This window comes from Sinocyclocheilus grahami, unplaced genomic scaffold, assembly GCF_001515645.1.
Source record: "Sinocyclocheilus grahami isolate Dianchi unplaced genomic scaffold, SAMN03320097.WGS_v1.1 scaffold1196.1, whole genome shotgun sequence".
NCBI lineage: Eukaryota > Metazoa > Chordata > Actinopteri > Cypriniformes > Cyprinidae > Sinocyclocheilus > Sinocyclocheilus grahami.
This window is the reverse complement of record NW_015506375.1, coordinates 236691-251721: the sequence shown is the minus strand read 5'-3', so window position 1 is coordinate 251721 and position 15031 is coordinate 236691. Positions and strand designations below refer to the sequence as shown.

General features: G+C 38.0%; 2 protein-coding genes across 2 annotated transcripts; both read right to left on the bottom strand.

Moving 5' to 3' along the window:
- Positions 1 to 1921: 1921 nt before the first annotated feature.
- Positions 1922 to 10232, bottom strand: sart1 (spliceosome associated factor 1, recruiter of U4/U6.U5 tri-snRNP). The gene is made up of 20 exons (XM_016253721.1): positions 9735 to 10232; positions 9462 to 9516; positions 9305 to 9360; positions 8675 to 8801; positions 8444 to 8549; positions 8264 to 8341; positions 6843 to 6942; positions 6561 to 6703; positions 6205 to 6411; positions 6019 to 6131; positions 5795 to 5940; positions 5514 to 5638; positions 4209 to 4373; positions 3271 to 3381; positions 3096 to 3183; positions 2911 to 3001; positions 2677 to 2812; positions 2501 to 2590; positions 2236 to 2357; positions 1922 to 2152 (listed from the first exon to the last, which is right to left on the bottom strand). Exons 1-20 carry the CDS (start codon positions 9976 to 9978, stop codon positions 2134 to 2136), a joined length of 2322 nt encoding a protein of 773 aa, XP_016109207.1. The 5' UTR covers positions 9979 to 10232; the 3' UTR covers positions 1922 to 2133.
- Positions 10233 to 12221: 1989 nt separating this feature from the next.
- Positions 12222 to 13547, bottom strand: LOC107567918 (N-acetyllactosaminide beta-1,3-N-acetylglucosaminyltransferase 2-like). The gene has a single exon (XM_016253718.1). The coding sequence runs from the start codon at positions 13545 to 13547 to the stop codon at positions 12222 to 12224; it is 1326 nt and encodes a 441-aa protein (XP_016109204.1).
- Between the last annotated feature and the right edge of the window lie 1484 nt (positions 13548 to 15031).

The window sequence follows — 15031 nt, the reverse complement described above, 5'->3', positions numbered from 1 at the left end:
AGAAAACTCTCTCTGTCTTTCTGTTGATTCCAGACATGCCTTACCCCTCCTTTTTCTCCCTCTCTCTCATTCTTATATATACAACGCATTCTCTCTGAATCCCCCCTTCTGTATCCATCTCTCTCTCTTGATATTATGTTTTAAATATGTCTTACTTATATGCGAAGTATGCATGCTTAAATGTATACATTAGCTTCTCTTGGTTCAAATGTCCCAAATAAGGACATGAATGTTAGGACTACAAGGGTAAAGGAGTTTGTGATGAAACCATGAAGACAGTTCAGCATTCTTCGCAAAAGTCTATTCCTAATATGTCCATGTTTTTCTGTACATGTGGCCATTTTATATAAACACATGTTCTTGGCCAAAGATCCTACGTGTATGTTATTCATATCCTCATTGGTTAAGAGGATGAAACTCCCCTCGACATATGCCTATATAATATCTGTATTTCTATGAATAAATTGAAATATTGAGGATACATTTGACTGTGTTTTCTTACTTCCCGGCCGTCTACCCTTTAAAGTAACTGAGAATTCTTCAAGGTGGCAAAGAGAATTTACTGAGGGACCAAATTGTTATTCTTTATTAACAATTATACATGGTGTGGGTCACACACCCTCAAATGTGTTTCGCCGTGTTGAAATGACACCGTTTACTGCTTTTTTAGATACACAATTAGTGTGCTTTACCAACGGAGACAATGAGAGAATCACCACCTGCACGGTCAAAAAAACTCAGAAAAAGTTTGAAGCTTCTTTTTCTGTTCGACTGATAAGCAAATTTTTTGTGTAGTCCGCTGTCTAAAACTCACTAGTATCAGTGTAAATTGGGTAAAACTCAGGAGATTCTGTTCCATGTTAAATGGCAATGCAGCATCTACAGGTGCATCTCAATAAATTAAAATGTCATGGAAAAGTTCATTTATTTCAGTAATTCAACTCAAATTGTGAAACTCATGTATTAAATCAATTCAATGCACACAGACTGAAGTAGTTTAAGTCTTTGGTTCTTCTAATTGTGATGATTTTGGCTCACATTTAACAAAAACCCACCAATTCACTATCTCAACAAATTAGAATACTTCATAAGACCAATAAAAAAACATTTTTAGTGAATTGCTGGCCTTCTGGAAAGTAGGTTCATTTACTGTACATGTACTCAATACTTGGTAGGGGCTCCTTTTGCTTTAATCACTGCCTCAATTCGGCGTGGCACTGCTGAGGTGGTATGGAAGCCCAGGTTTCTTTGACAGTGGCCTTCAGCTCATCTGCATTTTTTGGTCTCGTTTCTCATTTTCCTCTTGACAATACCCCATAGATTCTCTATGGGGTTCAGGTCTGGTGAGTTTGCTGGCCAGTCAAGCACACCAACACCATGGTCATTTAACCAACTTTTGGTGCTTTTGGCAGTGTGGGCAGGTGCCAAATATTGCTGGAAAATGAAATCAGCATCTTCTAAAAGATGGTCAGCAGAAGGAAACATGAAGTGCTCTTTGAGTTGATTAGCTCATTGACATGTCACCATATTCTAATTTGTTGAGATCGTGAATTGGTGGGTTTTAGTTAAATGTGAGCCAAAATCATCACAATTAAAAGAACCAAAGACTTAAACTACTTCAGTCTGTGTGCATTGAATTTAATACACGAGTTTCACAATTTGAGTCGAATTACTGAAATAAATGAACTTTTCCACGCCATTCTAATGTATTGAGATGCACCTGTAATACCATTGTGATATTGGTACTTAAAGTACTGGTAGGGCCAAAAACAGTGGTGCAAATGCCAGCTAAAGAACTCCTGAATGTACCTAATGTCTAACAAGTTACATCTTTTAAGCATACTCCTACAGTCATCTGTAATCAGTACTAACACCTACAAAACAAACCCAAATGCTTGCAATACATAAATATTAGACCAGCTTCAATGCAACAGTTTTTAATGGGGGGGACACACAAAGAACTCTACAGAAAATTGTATGAATCAAGAAATCAAATCAAGGGTATGAATTTACACACAAAACAATGTTTGTATATATACACACTTAACTAGTTGCGACTTTATTCATTTAAAAGACAGCTAAAATTAGTAGATTTTGTGTGAAAGACCTGTTGTTTGGTTACAGTATACAGATTTATTTTGTAATGGTATTCCTGTGAAAAGAAGATGAAAAGACAATTAACAGAAGGTAGATGGAGAATAATAGCTGGAATGGAAATCGTGAGCAAATACTTACGCGTTCATGCTCTTTCCGCTGCCACTTAGCACAATATAAGGAGTTTTCTGGGACTTCTGTTTTTCCTGCAGAAGAGCAACGGTGCCCAGAGGAGTGTCGCTGCTGCTCATCTTCTTCAGCAGCTACAGGAAGTCAAACATGCAAAAAGTCACATGACTTTTATGACCATACTTAGACCCGTGAGTTAAGACTTTATGATTTTAGTGTGTCAGGTAATGGTGCTTCATGATATAATACGCTTGGCGATCTAAAAAAAACAACATACCGCCTCTTCCTCAAGCTTTTTCATCCTCCGCTCCGTTTTCATCTTGCCAGAGCCCTTCCCATGGAAACGATGGGACAGCTGTCTGAAAGCCTGGAGGACAACAAATGACGCTGCATTTCAGGAGGAGGAAAGCCATCTAATGATGTGACTGGATGAGAACAAACATGTGCACGGACCTCTTTAGGAGTGAGCTTGCGACCAGATTCGTCAACGTATTCGATTTTGATGTCTGGCCTGTAGTTATCCTTTTCTTTGAAATCCTGAGTGAAGCCTCTGTACTCCTCCCTCCTGCTGTACTTGTCATCAATATTCCTGCGGTGGAAAGAACAGGAAATGGGAACACTTTAGATAAAAAAAAAGAAATAAAAAAAAAGAAACAACCACTGGAGAAAATTGTTACATCTACTTACATCTTGTCTTCGATGCAGTAGTTATCATTTGGCAGAGCTGCTTTTGGGGCTTTGACACGAGCCATCTTCTGCATCTGTGTATCCAGCAGTCCTGAAAGAGTTAAGTGAATGTTTTTTTTTAAAAATAAATTAGACATTATTGCTCATTCTGTTCAGTTCAAAATCAGATTTGGTTGATATCTCACCTTTGTTTCTGCACAGAAGTAGAGCGGCAGCAAGACCAGATTTTACAATGGGCTCCTCATCCAGAATAGTCGTGGAGGTCGTTGAGAACTGTAACAGTAAGCAGAAAAATCACGTTGAAGTAAAGGTTTCACAGTCCAACTGAATTGCTGTCAGTGAGGAGAGCGGAAGACTCACATCTGCCTGGTTTTTCTCCTCATCCAGGTTGACGGTGCTCCAGCCCACGTTGTCATCCATATCAGAGTCTGACTGTCCGGCTCCTTCTTTCTCATCGTCCTTTTCAAAGTCCTGTATGACCCAAACAGAACAGACACACTTAATACCAGCAAGTGAAACAATCTATCTTAAGTGAGAAAAGGGTTGGGATGGTGCGTACTAGGGCTGTGCGATATGGACAAAAAAAACCTATCGCGATTTCTTTGATCAATTTTGCGATTTTGATTTTAATCACAATTTTGACACACACAGACATGCTTTACAGTCATTAATGCAGTCAGTGTGAATTTGAAACATATTTCCAAAAGAAAACCAATTAGAGCTTTATCAAAATGCTGTAACATGTCTCTAGAACAGACATAAGGCAAAATAATCACCAAGTAAAGGTGTAACAAAATGTTTCTAGAATAGACTTATGGCAGGAAAAATAAATATAATTCCCGTGTCCAGGGATTTTTTTTGCCATGCATTGGTCATAGAGCTCTTTGTGACGTTGCCTCAGATGTTGAACTAGATTTGTTGCGCCAAGTTCACACGTACTCCGTCTGCAGTGCGTATACAGTACGTGTATGCGGTGCAGAAGCAGCACGGACTCATTTTGCTTTCGCACAGGACGCGTTTGCAGTCCGCTCCTGATCTGCGGCTGTTTACCACAAACACAACATTTGTCCATTATTTTGATTTCAAAACCAAACGTTTCTGAAAATGCTTTTTCAGCATTGTGATTCTCTTATCACAGTACAGTAATACAATCTTTCATGGACATTTCATGGTTCGGATAGCATACTGCGGGAGGTCGGTGGCGCGGAAAATCGTGCTATAAAGCGATTTAGAAATCGCGCAAGTTCAAATCGCGATTTTATGACGATTTCGATTAATCGCACAACCCTAGTGCGTACCATAATATCCTCTTGGTCCTCTCGGTTGCCTGACAGCCCGTAGGTGGGGATGTCTCCAAGAGTGCGGCAAAACTCAGAGGTGGCATTAAAGACAATGTTGTTCCTTTTGTCTGAGTCGCTGTCATCCTCTCCCGTCTTCACCAACTGATTAATGTGCTGAACCACCTGAAAACACCAATACAGGGAAAGATACAAAAGAAACAGCCGAATAAACAATATTGTTAATAATTTAAAAAGTATTATGGAACATAGGATTAACACAGATTCAAATTATTGTAATTACTGGTATTAAAAGTAGCAATTGGTTACATTTTACTTTGTAATTTTACTGACTTGATCTAGTAGATTAGAATAGAACACATTATCAGTGAATATATTTATCCATCTATCTATCTACTCTACCAGTCAAATGTTTTTTAAACAGTAAGATTTTATGTTTTTTAAATAATTCTCTTCTGCTCACCAAGCCTCCATTTATTTGATCCAAAATACAGCAAAGCACTACTATTGTGAAATATTTTTACTATTTAAAATAACTGCTTTCTATTTGAATGCATTTTTAAATTATTTATTTTCTGTGATCAAAGCTAAATTTTCAGCATCATAACTCCAGTCTTCAGTGGGACATGATCCTTCAGAAATCATTCTAATAGGCTGATTATCAATATTTAAAACAGTTGAGTAAATTTTTTCAAAATTCTTTGATAGAACAGCCCAAAGATTAGCATTTATCTGAAATAAAAAAACATTTGTAACATTACACACTACACCATTCAAAAGCTTGGAGTCAGTATAATTGTTTTTTTTTTGGTTGCCTTGTCATTAAAATGTCAAATAAAGTATTTTTTTTTTTTGGGGGGGGGGGATTATAGAAATTAATGCTTTTATTTAGCAACGATGCTTTAAATTGATCAAAAGTGATGATAAAGACATGTATAATGTTACAAAAGATTTCTATTTCAGATAAATGTTATTCTTCTGAACTTTCTATTCATCAAAGAAACCTGGAAAAAAAATTATACTCAGCTGTTTTCAACAATGATAATAATAAATGTTTTTTGAGCATTACTGAAGGATCATGTGACTGGAGTAATGATGCTAAAAATTCAGCTTTGAAAATCACAGGAATAAATTACATTTTAAAATACATGTTAAAATTATAACATGTTATTTTAAATAGTAAAAATATTTCTAACTTTTGACTGGTAGTGCATATGTTTAAATATGTATAAATATATATATAAATAAATAAAATATAAAATGCTGCATTGCCAAAGCAACACTTAAGGAATGAAAAGTGCTGACCTTTTCTCCCGAGTCTTTGAGCATCTGTTTTTGTCGGAGTTTCCTCTGTTTCTCAAGCTGTTTCTGGAGCTCCTGCTCAGCTTCATCCTCTTCTAATACAGTAGGCGCTGGAGGGGTGAAGTCCTCTGAGAGACACAAGGAGAAAGCATGTGAGTGCAGAGAATAGTGATGCAATTCATTTGAATTTCAAAGTGAAGAACAGATGCCTTAAGAAAAAAAAAAAAGAAAAAAAAAGAAAAGAAAAACAGGTCTTACCTTGACATGAAAAAGTTCTCTCTTACCGTCATCACTAATGTCCATGTCGGCCATTCTAATGTCATCTGACTGCTGGAGGACATCATTGGCCTTGCTGCTGGTTTCCATAGCAACATCTCCAAGCTCTGCCCCCTCCTCCTCATTTGCATGCTTTCTACCTCGACCTCGAGACCTGAGTGCCAGAACCGGTTTTGGGTTGAAGTAACTGGTGTTGCTGGAGTATTCAACAGCAAATGTGTGAAGGCTTTACCTGGAGCCGAAGTCTGAGCTTCGAATTTTGTCCACCAAGAGGTCATCAGCCTTGAGTATTTTCTCTTTCTTCCTGATTTTCTTGACTTTGCATTTGGTCTTCTTAAAGCCCACCTAGTGTCAAAAAAATGAACGTTAGTCAAGAATGAAATCAAATTCAAAACCCAGTGCACAAACACATTCTCACCATCTCATGTGGCGTGTAGTATTCGTTGGCGAGGGTGAGAGCAGGCATATCCAGAGACTGGGCCTGATTGCGCAGATTCTCTCTGATGGCCTGCAGCTCCCGCTCTCTCTCACCTCCCACAAAACCTCCAGCACTCAGCCTGAAACTCTTCTTCTTCTCCCCCTCGATCTCCTCATCGTACTTTGACAGCACAGACTTTGGCTTTAACTGGCAAGAATTCAAAGAACGTTATGCAAGGAAGAAGAAATCACAAAGCAGGCTTTTTAATTGGTTAATAACAAGTATCAGTGGTGTTTACTTGGCCATGTGAGGTTTAAATGCATTTGGAGAATTTGGAATTTCAGATTCAATCTTACAATGACCATGTCATCCACACTCTCCTCTTCTTCATAAGGTTTATAATCTGGCTTCTTCTTCTTTAGCTCCACATTTTTCTCTGCTTTCTCTTTGTCCACCAGACCCACATTTACCAGCACGTCCTCCTCCTCCTCCAGAACGCCTGTGAAAATCACCCACGCAGAGAAACTTTGAGTGTGCCCATGACAGTGTGTGTAGGTGGTGTCAGTGATTTAGCAGATGCTTGTTCATCTAAAGCAACAGTGCATTTATCCACATTCAGCATCATCATGTTACATCACCTTTGTCTTCTATAGTTAAGATAACCGTTTCCCCTTCTCTGAAAGAGTCCATCTTGTGTTGAACTTTCAGCCCTTTGAGATCACGTGAGCTGTATGCGCTCTGGTTAGTAAAAACAGATTAATCAAATCAACATATAAGTGGATATTGCAGTACTATGATAGTAATATAACACATCACAAAGAAACACATACATATTAAAAAAAAAAAGAGAGAGAAACCTTTCTACCAAAAAATGTTAAATAATCAAAGCCATTTTCTTTTGCTATTTTTAATCAGTTTTTCTGCGGATTAAAGCAGTGGTTCTTAAGTAAGGGACCAGGGCCAAATAGAGGGTCTCAGTAAACTTTGAAGGGAGCATACAGATAACTTAATCTTAAACAATAATACTGAATAAATATTCAAATGAGCTAAAAACTGATATTTCTTATTTTAATTCACCCCCTTAATAACGGTCATTTTCTTTAAGAACCAGGTTTCCTGCAGTCTTGGAAAACCTATGTATGAAAGAGACTAATTTTAAAAGTGTAATTTCTAGACATGGAAAAGTCATGTACATTAATAAAGTGAACAATTTTCTAGTTATGGCAATCTGTAAAATGTGTTATTCGTGAGAAATTGCTATTTGTGAGTAAAACAAAAAAAATTTTTTTTATTAAAATGCATAGAACTTAATTCTTCCATTAACACATCCTGTTAATGGAAGAACTTACATATACTTTAAAGATGAAAAAAAAAAAGCTTTTACAATGGGCTGGGAAAAGTGGTTGATATATAGAGAACAAAACATCCTCAGCTAAGTAAACAGTAATATAACAGACAAAAAAGCTATAGCAATAGTTAACCTCACCTAACTGGCCTTGTTGTTCTTGTTTTTTTTTCTTCTCTTCTCTTTAACTGGGGGGATGGTACATATGTATGTGGATGCATGTACAAATATATGTGTGTATATATATGCATATGTATATACAACTGTATTTATTTATGTTTGTGTATGTGTGTTAATATGGATGTGTAACTATACAACTGTACACGCTGTAGCATATGTTTGATATGCATGTGTTAAATGTATGATTTATTTGATCCTTTTCTGTTAAAATTGTTCTATATTTATTGTGAATCTTGTAAATTAAACTAATTTTTTTTTTTTTATAAAAAAAGATGACAGGTAACTTGACAGGTTATCTGTAACCTATTACATTTCCAAAGTAGCCTTTCCAACGCTGTATATTATAATATAATTATTTATTTTATTATTTTAATATTTTCACTCCTAGTGTAAATAAAAAATATCTGAAAATGAGTAATTGTGGCATTACATCAGAAGTACCAGAAATACTTTAGAGGGGCTTTGAATATTGTCCTGGGGGGGGATTGTGACTGAGAAAGAGGGGAACAAGAAAGCATCAGTAAGGTCACACACCCTCTTTTCCTGTGCAAACTCCTGCTCAACCAGATTGCTCACACCAAACTCTTCATCCATCTCCTCTAGGAGCTTGGCCTGTTGAGAAAGGAATTGCACAGAAAACAAAATAAAAAGACTGCTAAAGGTCAAGCGAAACATAAAGCCAGTCATTTGGTTGTCTCTTCTCTCTATCCTCACCCTCTTCTCCGCCATCTCCTTCTCCTTGGCTAGTTTGCGACTCCTCTCAACCCAGGCAGCTGTGTCGTCCAGCCATGGTTCCTCATCTCCAAGTGCCTTCACCTTCCTGAAGACGCAAAAAAGCAAGATAGGCTGATATTAGTAAGATTTAATGTTTGATTTAGTTTGACTAACATGGAACTGTAATAGTAGAAGTTCTGTTATCTTTTGCAGGTGGTAAAAACTTCCTACCCCAGTTTCTGATTGAGCAGACGCTTCTCTTTAAGAGCAGCCAGTTTCTCTCTCATCTCAGCCCGTTGTCTGATCTGGACAGGATTGATGGCCTCGGCCAGGAGGGGCTCCTCCTTGGTTCCAGCCTCTGAGATTTCATCAAACAAGTATAGATTTAGGGGGGGGAAAGCATCAAATAAGATGTTGCATTCAAAGCAATTAAACGCGTACACTAACATTCAAACGTTTGGGGTCAGTATGATCATTTTAATGTTTTTGAAAGAAGTCTCATATATGCTCACAAGGCTGAAATTATTTGATCAAACATATAGTAAATATTAAGTTTCAAATAATTGTTTTAAATTTGAATATATTTTAAAATCTCATTTATTCTTGTGACGCAAAATTGAATTTTCAGCAGCCATTACTCCAGTGTCACATGATCCTTCAGAAGTAATTTCTTGTTATTATCAATGTTGAAAACAGTTGTGCGGATTAAGGTTGTTGTTGTAAACTGATAAATTTTTTTCAGTACTGAATGTCTGACTGAATGTTGCTTTCTAATTATTACAAGTGAACAAAACCATTTTTACTGATGAATGGTTGTGTATAAAATAGCACTTGGATGTAACATGGTCATCAAATTCTTACCTTTCTTGCTTTCATTGAGCTCAAGGGGTTTCAAACCTAGTTTGGCCCTCAGTTTACTGCAAAACAAAGAGAAATAATGTTTAGCAAAATATACATTTATTTAACTGTACTACATTTTCCCTTCCCATTACAAATAACAGTACGTTACAAAACATACTTGGTCTCTTCAATGCTGAGTGAAGCATCACCACTGGCAGATTTGGGACCTGGCTCTGCAAAACAGGATGTTGACAAACATGAGCACCAAGCAACTCAAAGACTTCTATCAAAGCCATAGAGATTCTTTCATGAGGGACAATGAGATGATCTCCTTCACAGAGTTTAACACGCTTTCATAATATTTCTAAAGTATATTTTGATGACAGTGGTGCAGAACAGCAAGTCAACAAAGTTCTAGTAACTACTAAAGTTTGTGGACAGGATGACTGACCGCTGTTGTCCTCGAAAGCAGGATCAAGCTTCTCTTTCTTGACTCTCGGCTCCGCATTGCTCCTCTCTGCTTTACCGCTCCTGTCTTTCTCTGCTCCCCGGCTGCTCCTCTCTCTGGAGCGGGATCTCTTTCTCTTCTCTCGCTCGCGGTCCTTCTCCTTGTGACGGTGTTTCTTGTGCTCACGGTGCCGGTCCTCTGGATCCCGGTCCTTCTCCTTCTCTTTGTGTTTCTTTGATGAACCCATATCGGGTCTGTTCGCGGACTAAATGTGCCAATTTATATGTGTCTTGCTGCACTTCAGTTGATTATGACACGGCGAACCGGTTAATATTTACGTAATATCAACAGTACAAAGACGACATCATCTCAAAGCTAACTTATACTGTGCGCGTTGTTATTATGACATTATTTAGTAATTTTTTGATCATAAAAAAACACAACTAGCACTACTGCAACAAGACAATCGTATGATGAACGCGGTCCTGCACTGACAACTTCCGGGTTAAATAGACAAAGATGGAGTTGCAGCGCCACCTACTAATTTGGAGGTCGTTAATCTCTATGCAGTTTTGACTTGCTTCAGTATATAGCAGGCAGCTATCCTCATTTATAAAACTCATTTATACTGTTCTTGTAAATTAAAAAGTAATGCGTTACTTTACTAGTTACTTGAAAAAAGTAATCTGATTACGTAACTCGCGTTACTTGTAATGCGTTACCCCCAACACTGTGTATAACAGTACTGTGGCAAGAAGCGTTTTTTGTAACAGTATGCTGTAGTAAATGTTGTAATAAATAACTGGCTTTTATATCCCATGTTGTTAAATGTTTTAGATTGCAAAATTAATTAATATTTTCAAATTAAAACTTACCTGGAAAGTAAGTACTTTAATTTATAAATATTAGATGCACGAACGTGAAGAGAGAAACATTTTCAGTTCAGTGTAGCACTTTTCTTTTCACAATTATTATTCTTAAATGGCACTAAATAACTCTGCAGAAAATAGTGCCTCACACTCCCTAAAGAGCAAGTTGAAGTGAGAAGAAACTCCCTAGAAAGACACAAAGCAAAGATACAGCCAAATTAGATATTACAGCCAATGTTCCAAAGGAGACATGAAAACTAAAAATCTCTCAACTTGTTAACTTTTATAAATTTGTTTTACAAGTTTGCTATGGGCTGCACCTACCCGCAGAGTAGGCCTAGTACAATTAAATTTGAAATTCAAACAAATGATATAACCACTGTAAGTGTAGTAATGATTATATATTAAGATATAAACAACCCAATAATTGTTTGCTTTGGAGAAATAAAAAACACCAACAGTTGAAGTGATAGTGATTAACAGATTTCATTGCAAAATCTGACTGTACATAACATAATTAAGAAAATACAAGCTTCATTTGGCATGATTATTACTAACATAAATTTGGAGGACAACAGTGAAATAAGTGAACAGTTTTCCATTATTAATATTAAACACACTAACAAGAGATGCAAATGAAAACATTAAAATAAGTGAAACAAACAATAAAGCTCATGAAACAGATGAATGCACAAACATCTAAATAATGTCATGTAAATCAATTGTATGATAAATGATCAAATAAATCATCCATTGTTCATTATTGTCATTCATTATTTCCCATTATAATGTTTTGTTGTTGTAATTCAGATTATGCCACCGACAACACCAGGCTATAATTAGGCCCACAAGGCCTAAACCAGATGACAATGTCTGTGGGGTTTTCAGGCATCCAGATCATTTTGCTGAGAAGCACTTGTACACCAAGATCTCCAAAATGAACTCCAGATACTTTTGAATCATTCTTTCCAGCTGTTTTCACGTCAGGAATTCTTACGCTAACGAGAAAAAATGACACATATGTGACACTGAACAGAGCAGAAAATGCATATACATTCCAAGTGTAAAAATAACAGTCCAATAACAGGAAGTTCTACAAACTCTCTGAAACGCTTCATATAGAATAGTAAAGCTTTTGTTTTTGAACCAGTAGCATAGATTTTTTAATACAACGCTGAATGATGTTGATGAACATTTTTTGATTCACTCCATTATGATGTAACTCCTGGTGTTTGGGCCACAAACTTCTAAATCCTTTAAAATAATAATAACAACAACGACAACATGAGACTCTACAATTGTCCACTAGATATTCTTTCACATGCTTATTCCCATAGAACAAGAACCATTCTACCAAGAACCCCGTCTTACGAAGTCAACCATGTTGTATGCTACTTTTAGCTCGTCTACTGTCTTGCCATTCCAATTTGATCTCCTTATAATAACCACTGCACGCACAGCTCTGAGCACAGCCCAACATCACAGAAAAATTAGGGCCTCGTATGCAAATTAACATGCCCAACTGGCATGAAAATACCTTGTGGTAAATATGAAAATATCTTTGAAGTCCATTTCCCCGCGGCATCCTTTACCTTCATTTGAATTCATGAACAAGTGTACACTAGCACTCCTGAGGAGGAACCTGTAGCTCCTTCCACAGAGTTAACATTTCTTTCGGGGTGCGTTTATGTACTAGGAGAACATTATGATACGCACACGGCTTCTCCCGCAGGTCCTCTGGAAGGTCGAAGGTAAGAAAACCTGAATGATGAGTGGGGGACACCCCGAGTCTGTGAAGGCACATTCCTAAGTAAACATCGTCAATAGGAAACAAGCTGACCCATCGAGAAACGTCCTGTAGACGTAAAGCCAAAGCACCAGTGTAAACCACCCCTCCGCCTCCTGCATAGGCCGGATACGCTCCTTTATAGAAGCTTTCGGGTATGTAATATTTAGTATCAGGTTGCCGATTGGGCCAGGCATTGGCAATAACATCCCCCGCAACAAAATCGTTCCTTTCTTTCATTTTATTTCCATGCGTCTTTTGTACTCCAACATGGTTTAAGTAGTCCAGTAGAGCCTTAGTCCTAACAAACACATCATCATCTCCCTTGAAAATGAAGTGGACATGAGAACAATGCTTTGAAAGCCAGTCCCAGAAAAGGACATCCTTCAGGGTGAGGTTGAAGAAAGTGTCTTTGAAGTCCCACAGGAGGATGTCCTTATGGGTGCTGCTCTCCAACTTCAACAGGGCGCTCAGGTCTGGATGAGGCCCTGTCTCTGTGTCCTGCCTCGCAAGCAAGAAGACAGTGCGTACTAACCATCTTCTTCCTCCACTGTCCTCTTGGATCCAGCCGCTCCTTCCCCATGTCTCTCGGATGGCCTGCCTGTTCTCGAAGTTCCCGACTTGCGATTTGATTGCCATCAGAAGGAACGGTGTTGTAGACTTCTGCCCAGCACACAGGTTGGGTTGGTCCACAAGGATAGCATAATGCCTGCAGTGCATGGACAGGACAAAATCCTTCATTTGATCAGGAAGGGTGTTAAAGTCAGGCAGGTGAGACGCCCAAGCCGCGTCTTGTTCACAGGCACCAGTTTTACCCGTCTCTTGCAGATGTATTGCTTTAAGGCTTTGACCTTTGCACCTTGTTCCGTTACCTCTCAATATGGGGTTGTGCTCTCTGTCCCAAATGTGCTGGAGGCGGTTCCACAGTGCCCCGTCCTCTAGTCTGAGATTCCAGAAGGGCCGAACTGGATGGGATGCAAGAGCTCCCGAGTTTGTGGAGACTCCAGTGGCAATGAAATGGAGGGGCAGCTGCGGTAGAGGAGGGGAGTAGGAGACGGCTACAAATATGGACACCATGATGTACACCAACAGGTGACTTACCATCACACAAGGCAAGAGACAAAGACATAGGATCTTTCCATTGCATCTGGAGCGTGCCATGGACTGGAAGAGAACGAAAGACATATTGAGAGGAACAATATATTATGAAGCAGTGTAAATGGATATTTGATACAAATTTCTGTGAATTACAGATGAGTTCAGTGAGTGGTGAGAAATCTCAGAAAGGCCAAGCTGTTTTTTTCGAGGGAAATACTAGGGCTTCTGCCACTACGAGGAAGTCTCTGAAGAATTCCGTCTCCATGATTTGGCCTCGTGAGACTCGTTATGTGCACCTGACCGGGCAACGTTCACAGCATCTTACCACCCATGATATTTACATCATGTACTTTAAGACCACAACATTTACTCTGCATATGGAAATGCCTTGCTTACAGCACTGTTTCATTTATTTTCCCTCGAGCAACCAAATCACACTAATCTGGGATGGAAAAAATATTTGCTTAATTTTGTTTTCCCCAACAGGAAAAATATTTCTACAGAGAAAACTGTTTCCTGCAACATTTCAGGATTTCATAGTACATTTTTTTCAGACAGTACCAGTGCCTGATAAATTTATTCAATAATTAAATGCATAAGTAATAAGAACAAATTAACTACATTTTAAAAATGCCAAATTTCTAAAAACATATTCAGCTTTTTAGAAGAAAAAAACACCCTGAAATAGATGAAATATCTACAAATAATAATACATCTTAGAAATTCTTCTGTAATACAGTAGAGAAATAATTCACAATACCTTAACATTGGATGTTCAGTTGCTCTGATAGTTTTTGCAAAGCCTGACACTTATCTAGAATTTTCTCCCCATGCAGTCCCCATCCTTTCTTCACAAGTCCCCAGAGGTCCCCATTGTTTTTTCATGCTGATTGTGGTGTTTTCCAAGAATGCGCAAATATTAAATGGTCCTTTTCTTGTGCAAACATTATGTCCTGGTTCTGTCAGTATATTGTTGAAATTAAACCATAAAGCAGGATTGCCTCTCAACCTCTTCACAGGTGCAGGTACTAAATAAGAATATTTGCATGCCATAGGTGATTTGAGGAGGCACATAAGCCACACCTACATATATTACATCTAAAGCCTTTTTGCATAATCCCTGTTTTATACCCACAGGTCTTCTGATATTTGTATACAGCGCAGATTGAGATATTATGTCAATTTCAACGGCACTACTGAGCTCACAAAGTGTTCATTTGTTTGTCAGTAATGCTTCCCTTACATCTAAAAAAGAAGTGTTGCTGGGCAACGTTTGATGACTCCAGAGAGAGTTAGTGAAACGTGACTCAAAACACAGAGAATGAATGCTTCTATAAAAAGTTATCATTAGATAACAATGATTAAGCTATTTTGGCAATGCAAAGAATATGTAATTATGTAAATTATCGATGTGGAGGCAGGGGTGTTTCTTGCTTTTCATCAGTTCTGGGGCACAATTAAGCCTCCAATTGATTGTCTCCTTGATACACCTTTTTTGATACTGTTATGCAACTGGTCATTGCCTCATTCACAAGTTGATAAGCAAA

Bases quoted from the DNA above. Each gene is read 5' to 3' on its own strand.
- sart1 (XM_016253721.1), bottom strand. From the start codon at position 9,978: ATGGGTTCATCAAAGAAACACAAAGAGAAGGAGAAGGACCGGGATCCA. The intron at 8,550-8,674 runs GTAGGAAGTTTT...TTGCGTCTTCAG, and splicing joins CTGCTCAATCAGAAACTGGG to GAAGGTGAAGGCACTTGGAG. The intron at 6,704-6,842 runs GTGATGTAACAT...TGATTTTCACAG, and splicing joins CTTAACTATAGAAGACAAAG to GCGTTCTGGAGGAGGAGGAG.
- LOC107567918 (XM_016253718.1), bottom strand. From the start codon at position 13,547: ATGGCACGCTCCAGATGCAATGGAAAGATCCTATGTCTTTGTCTCTTG.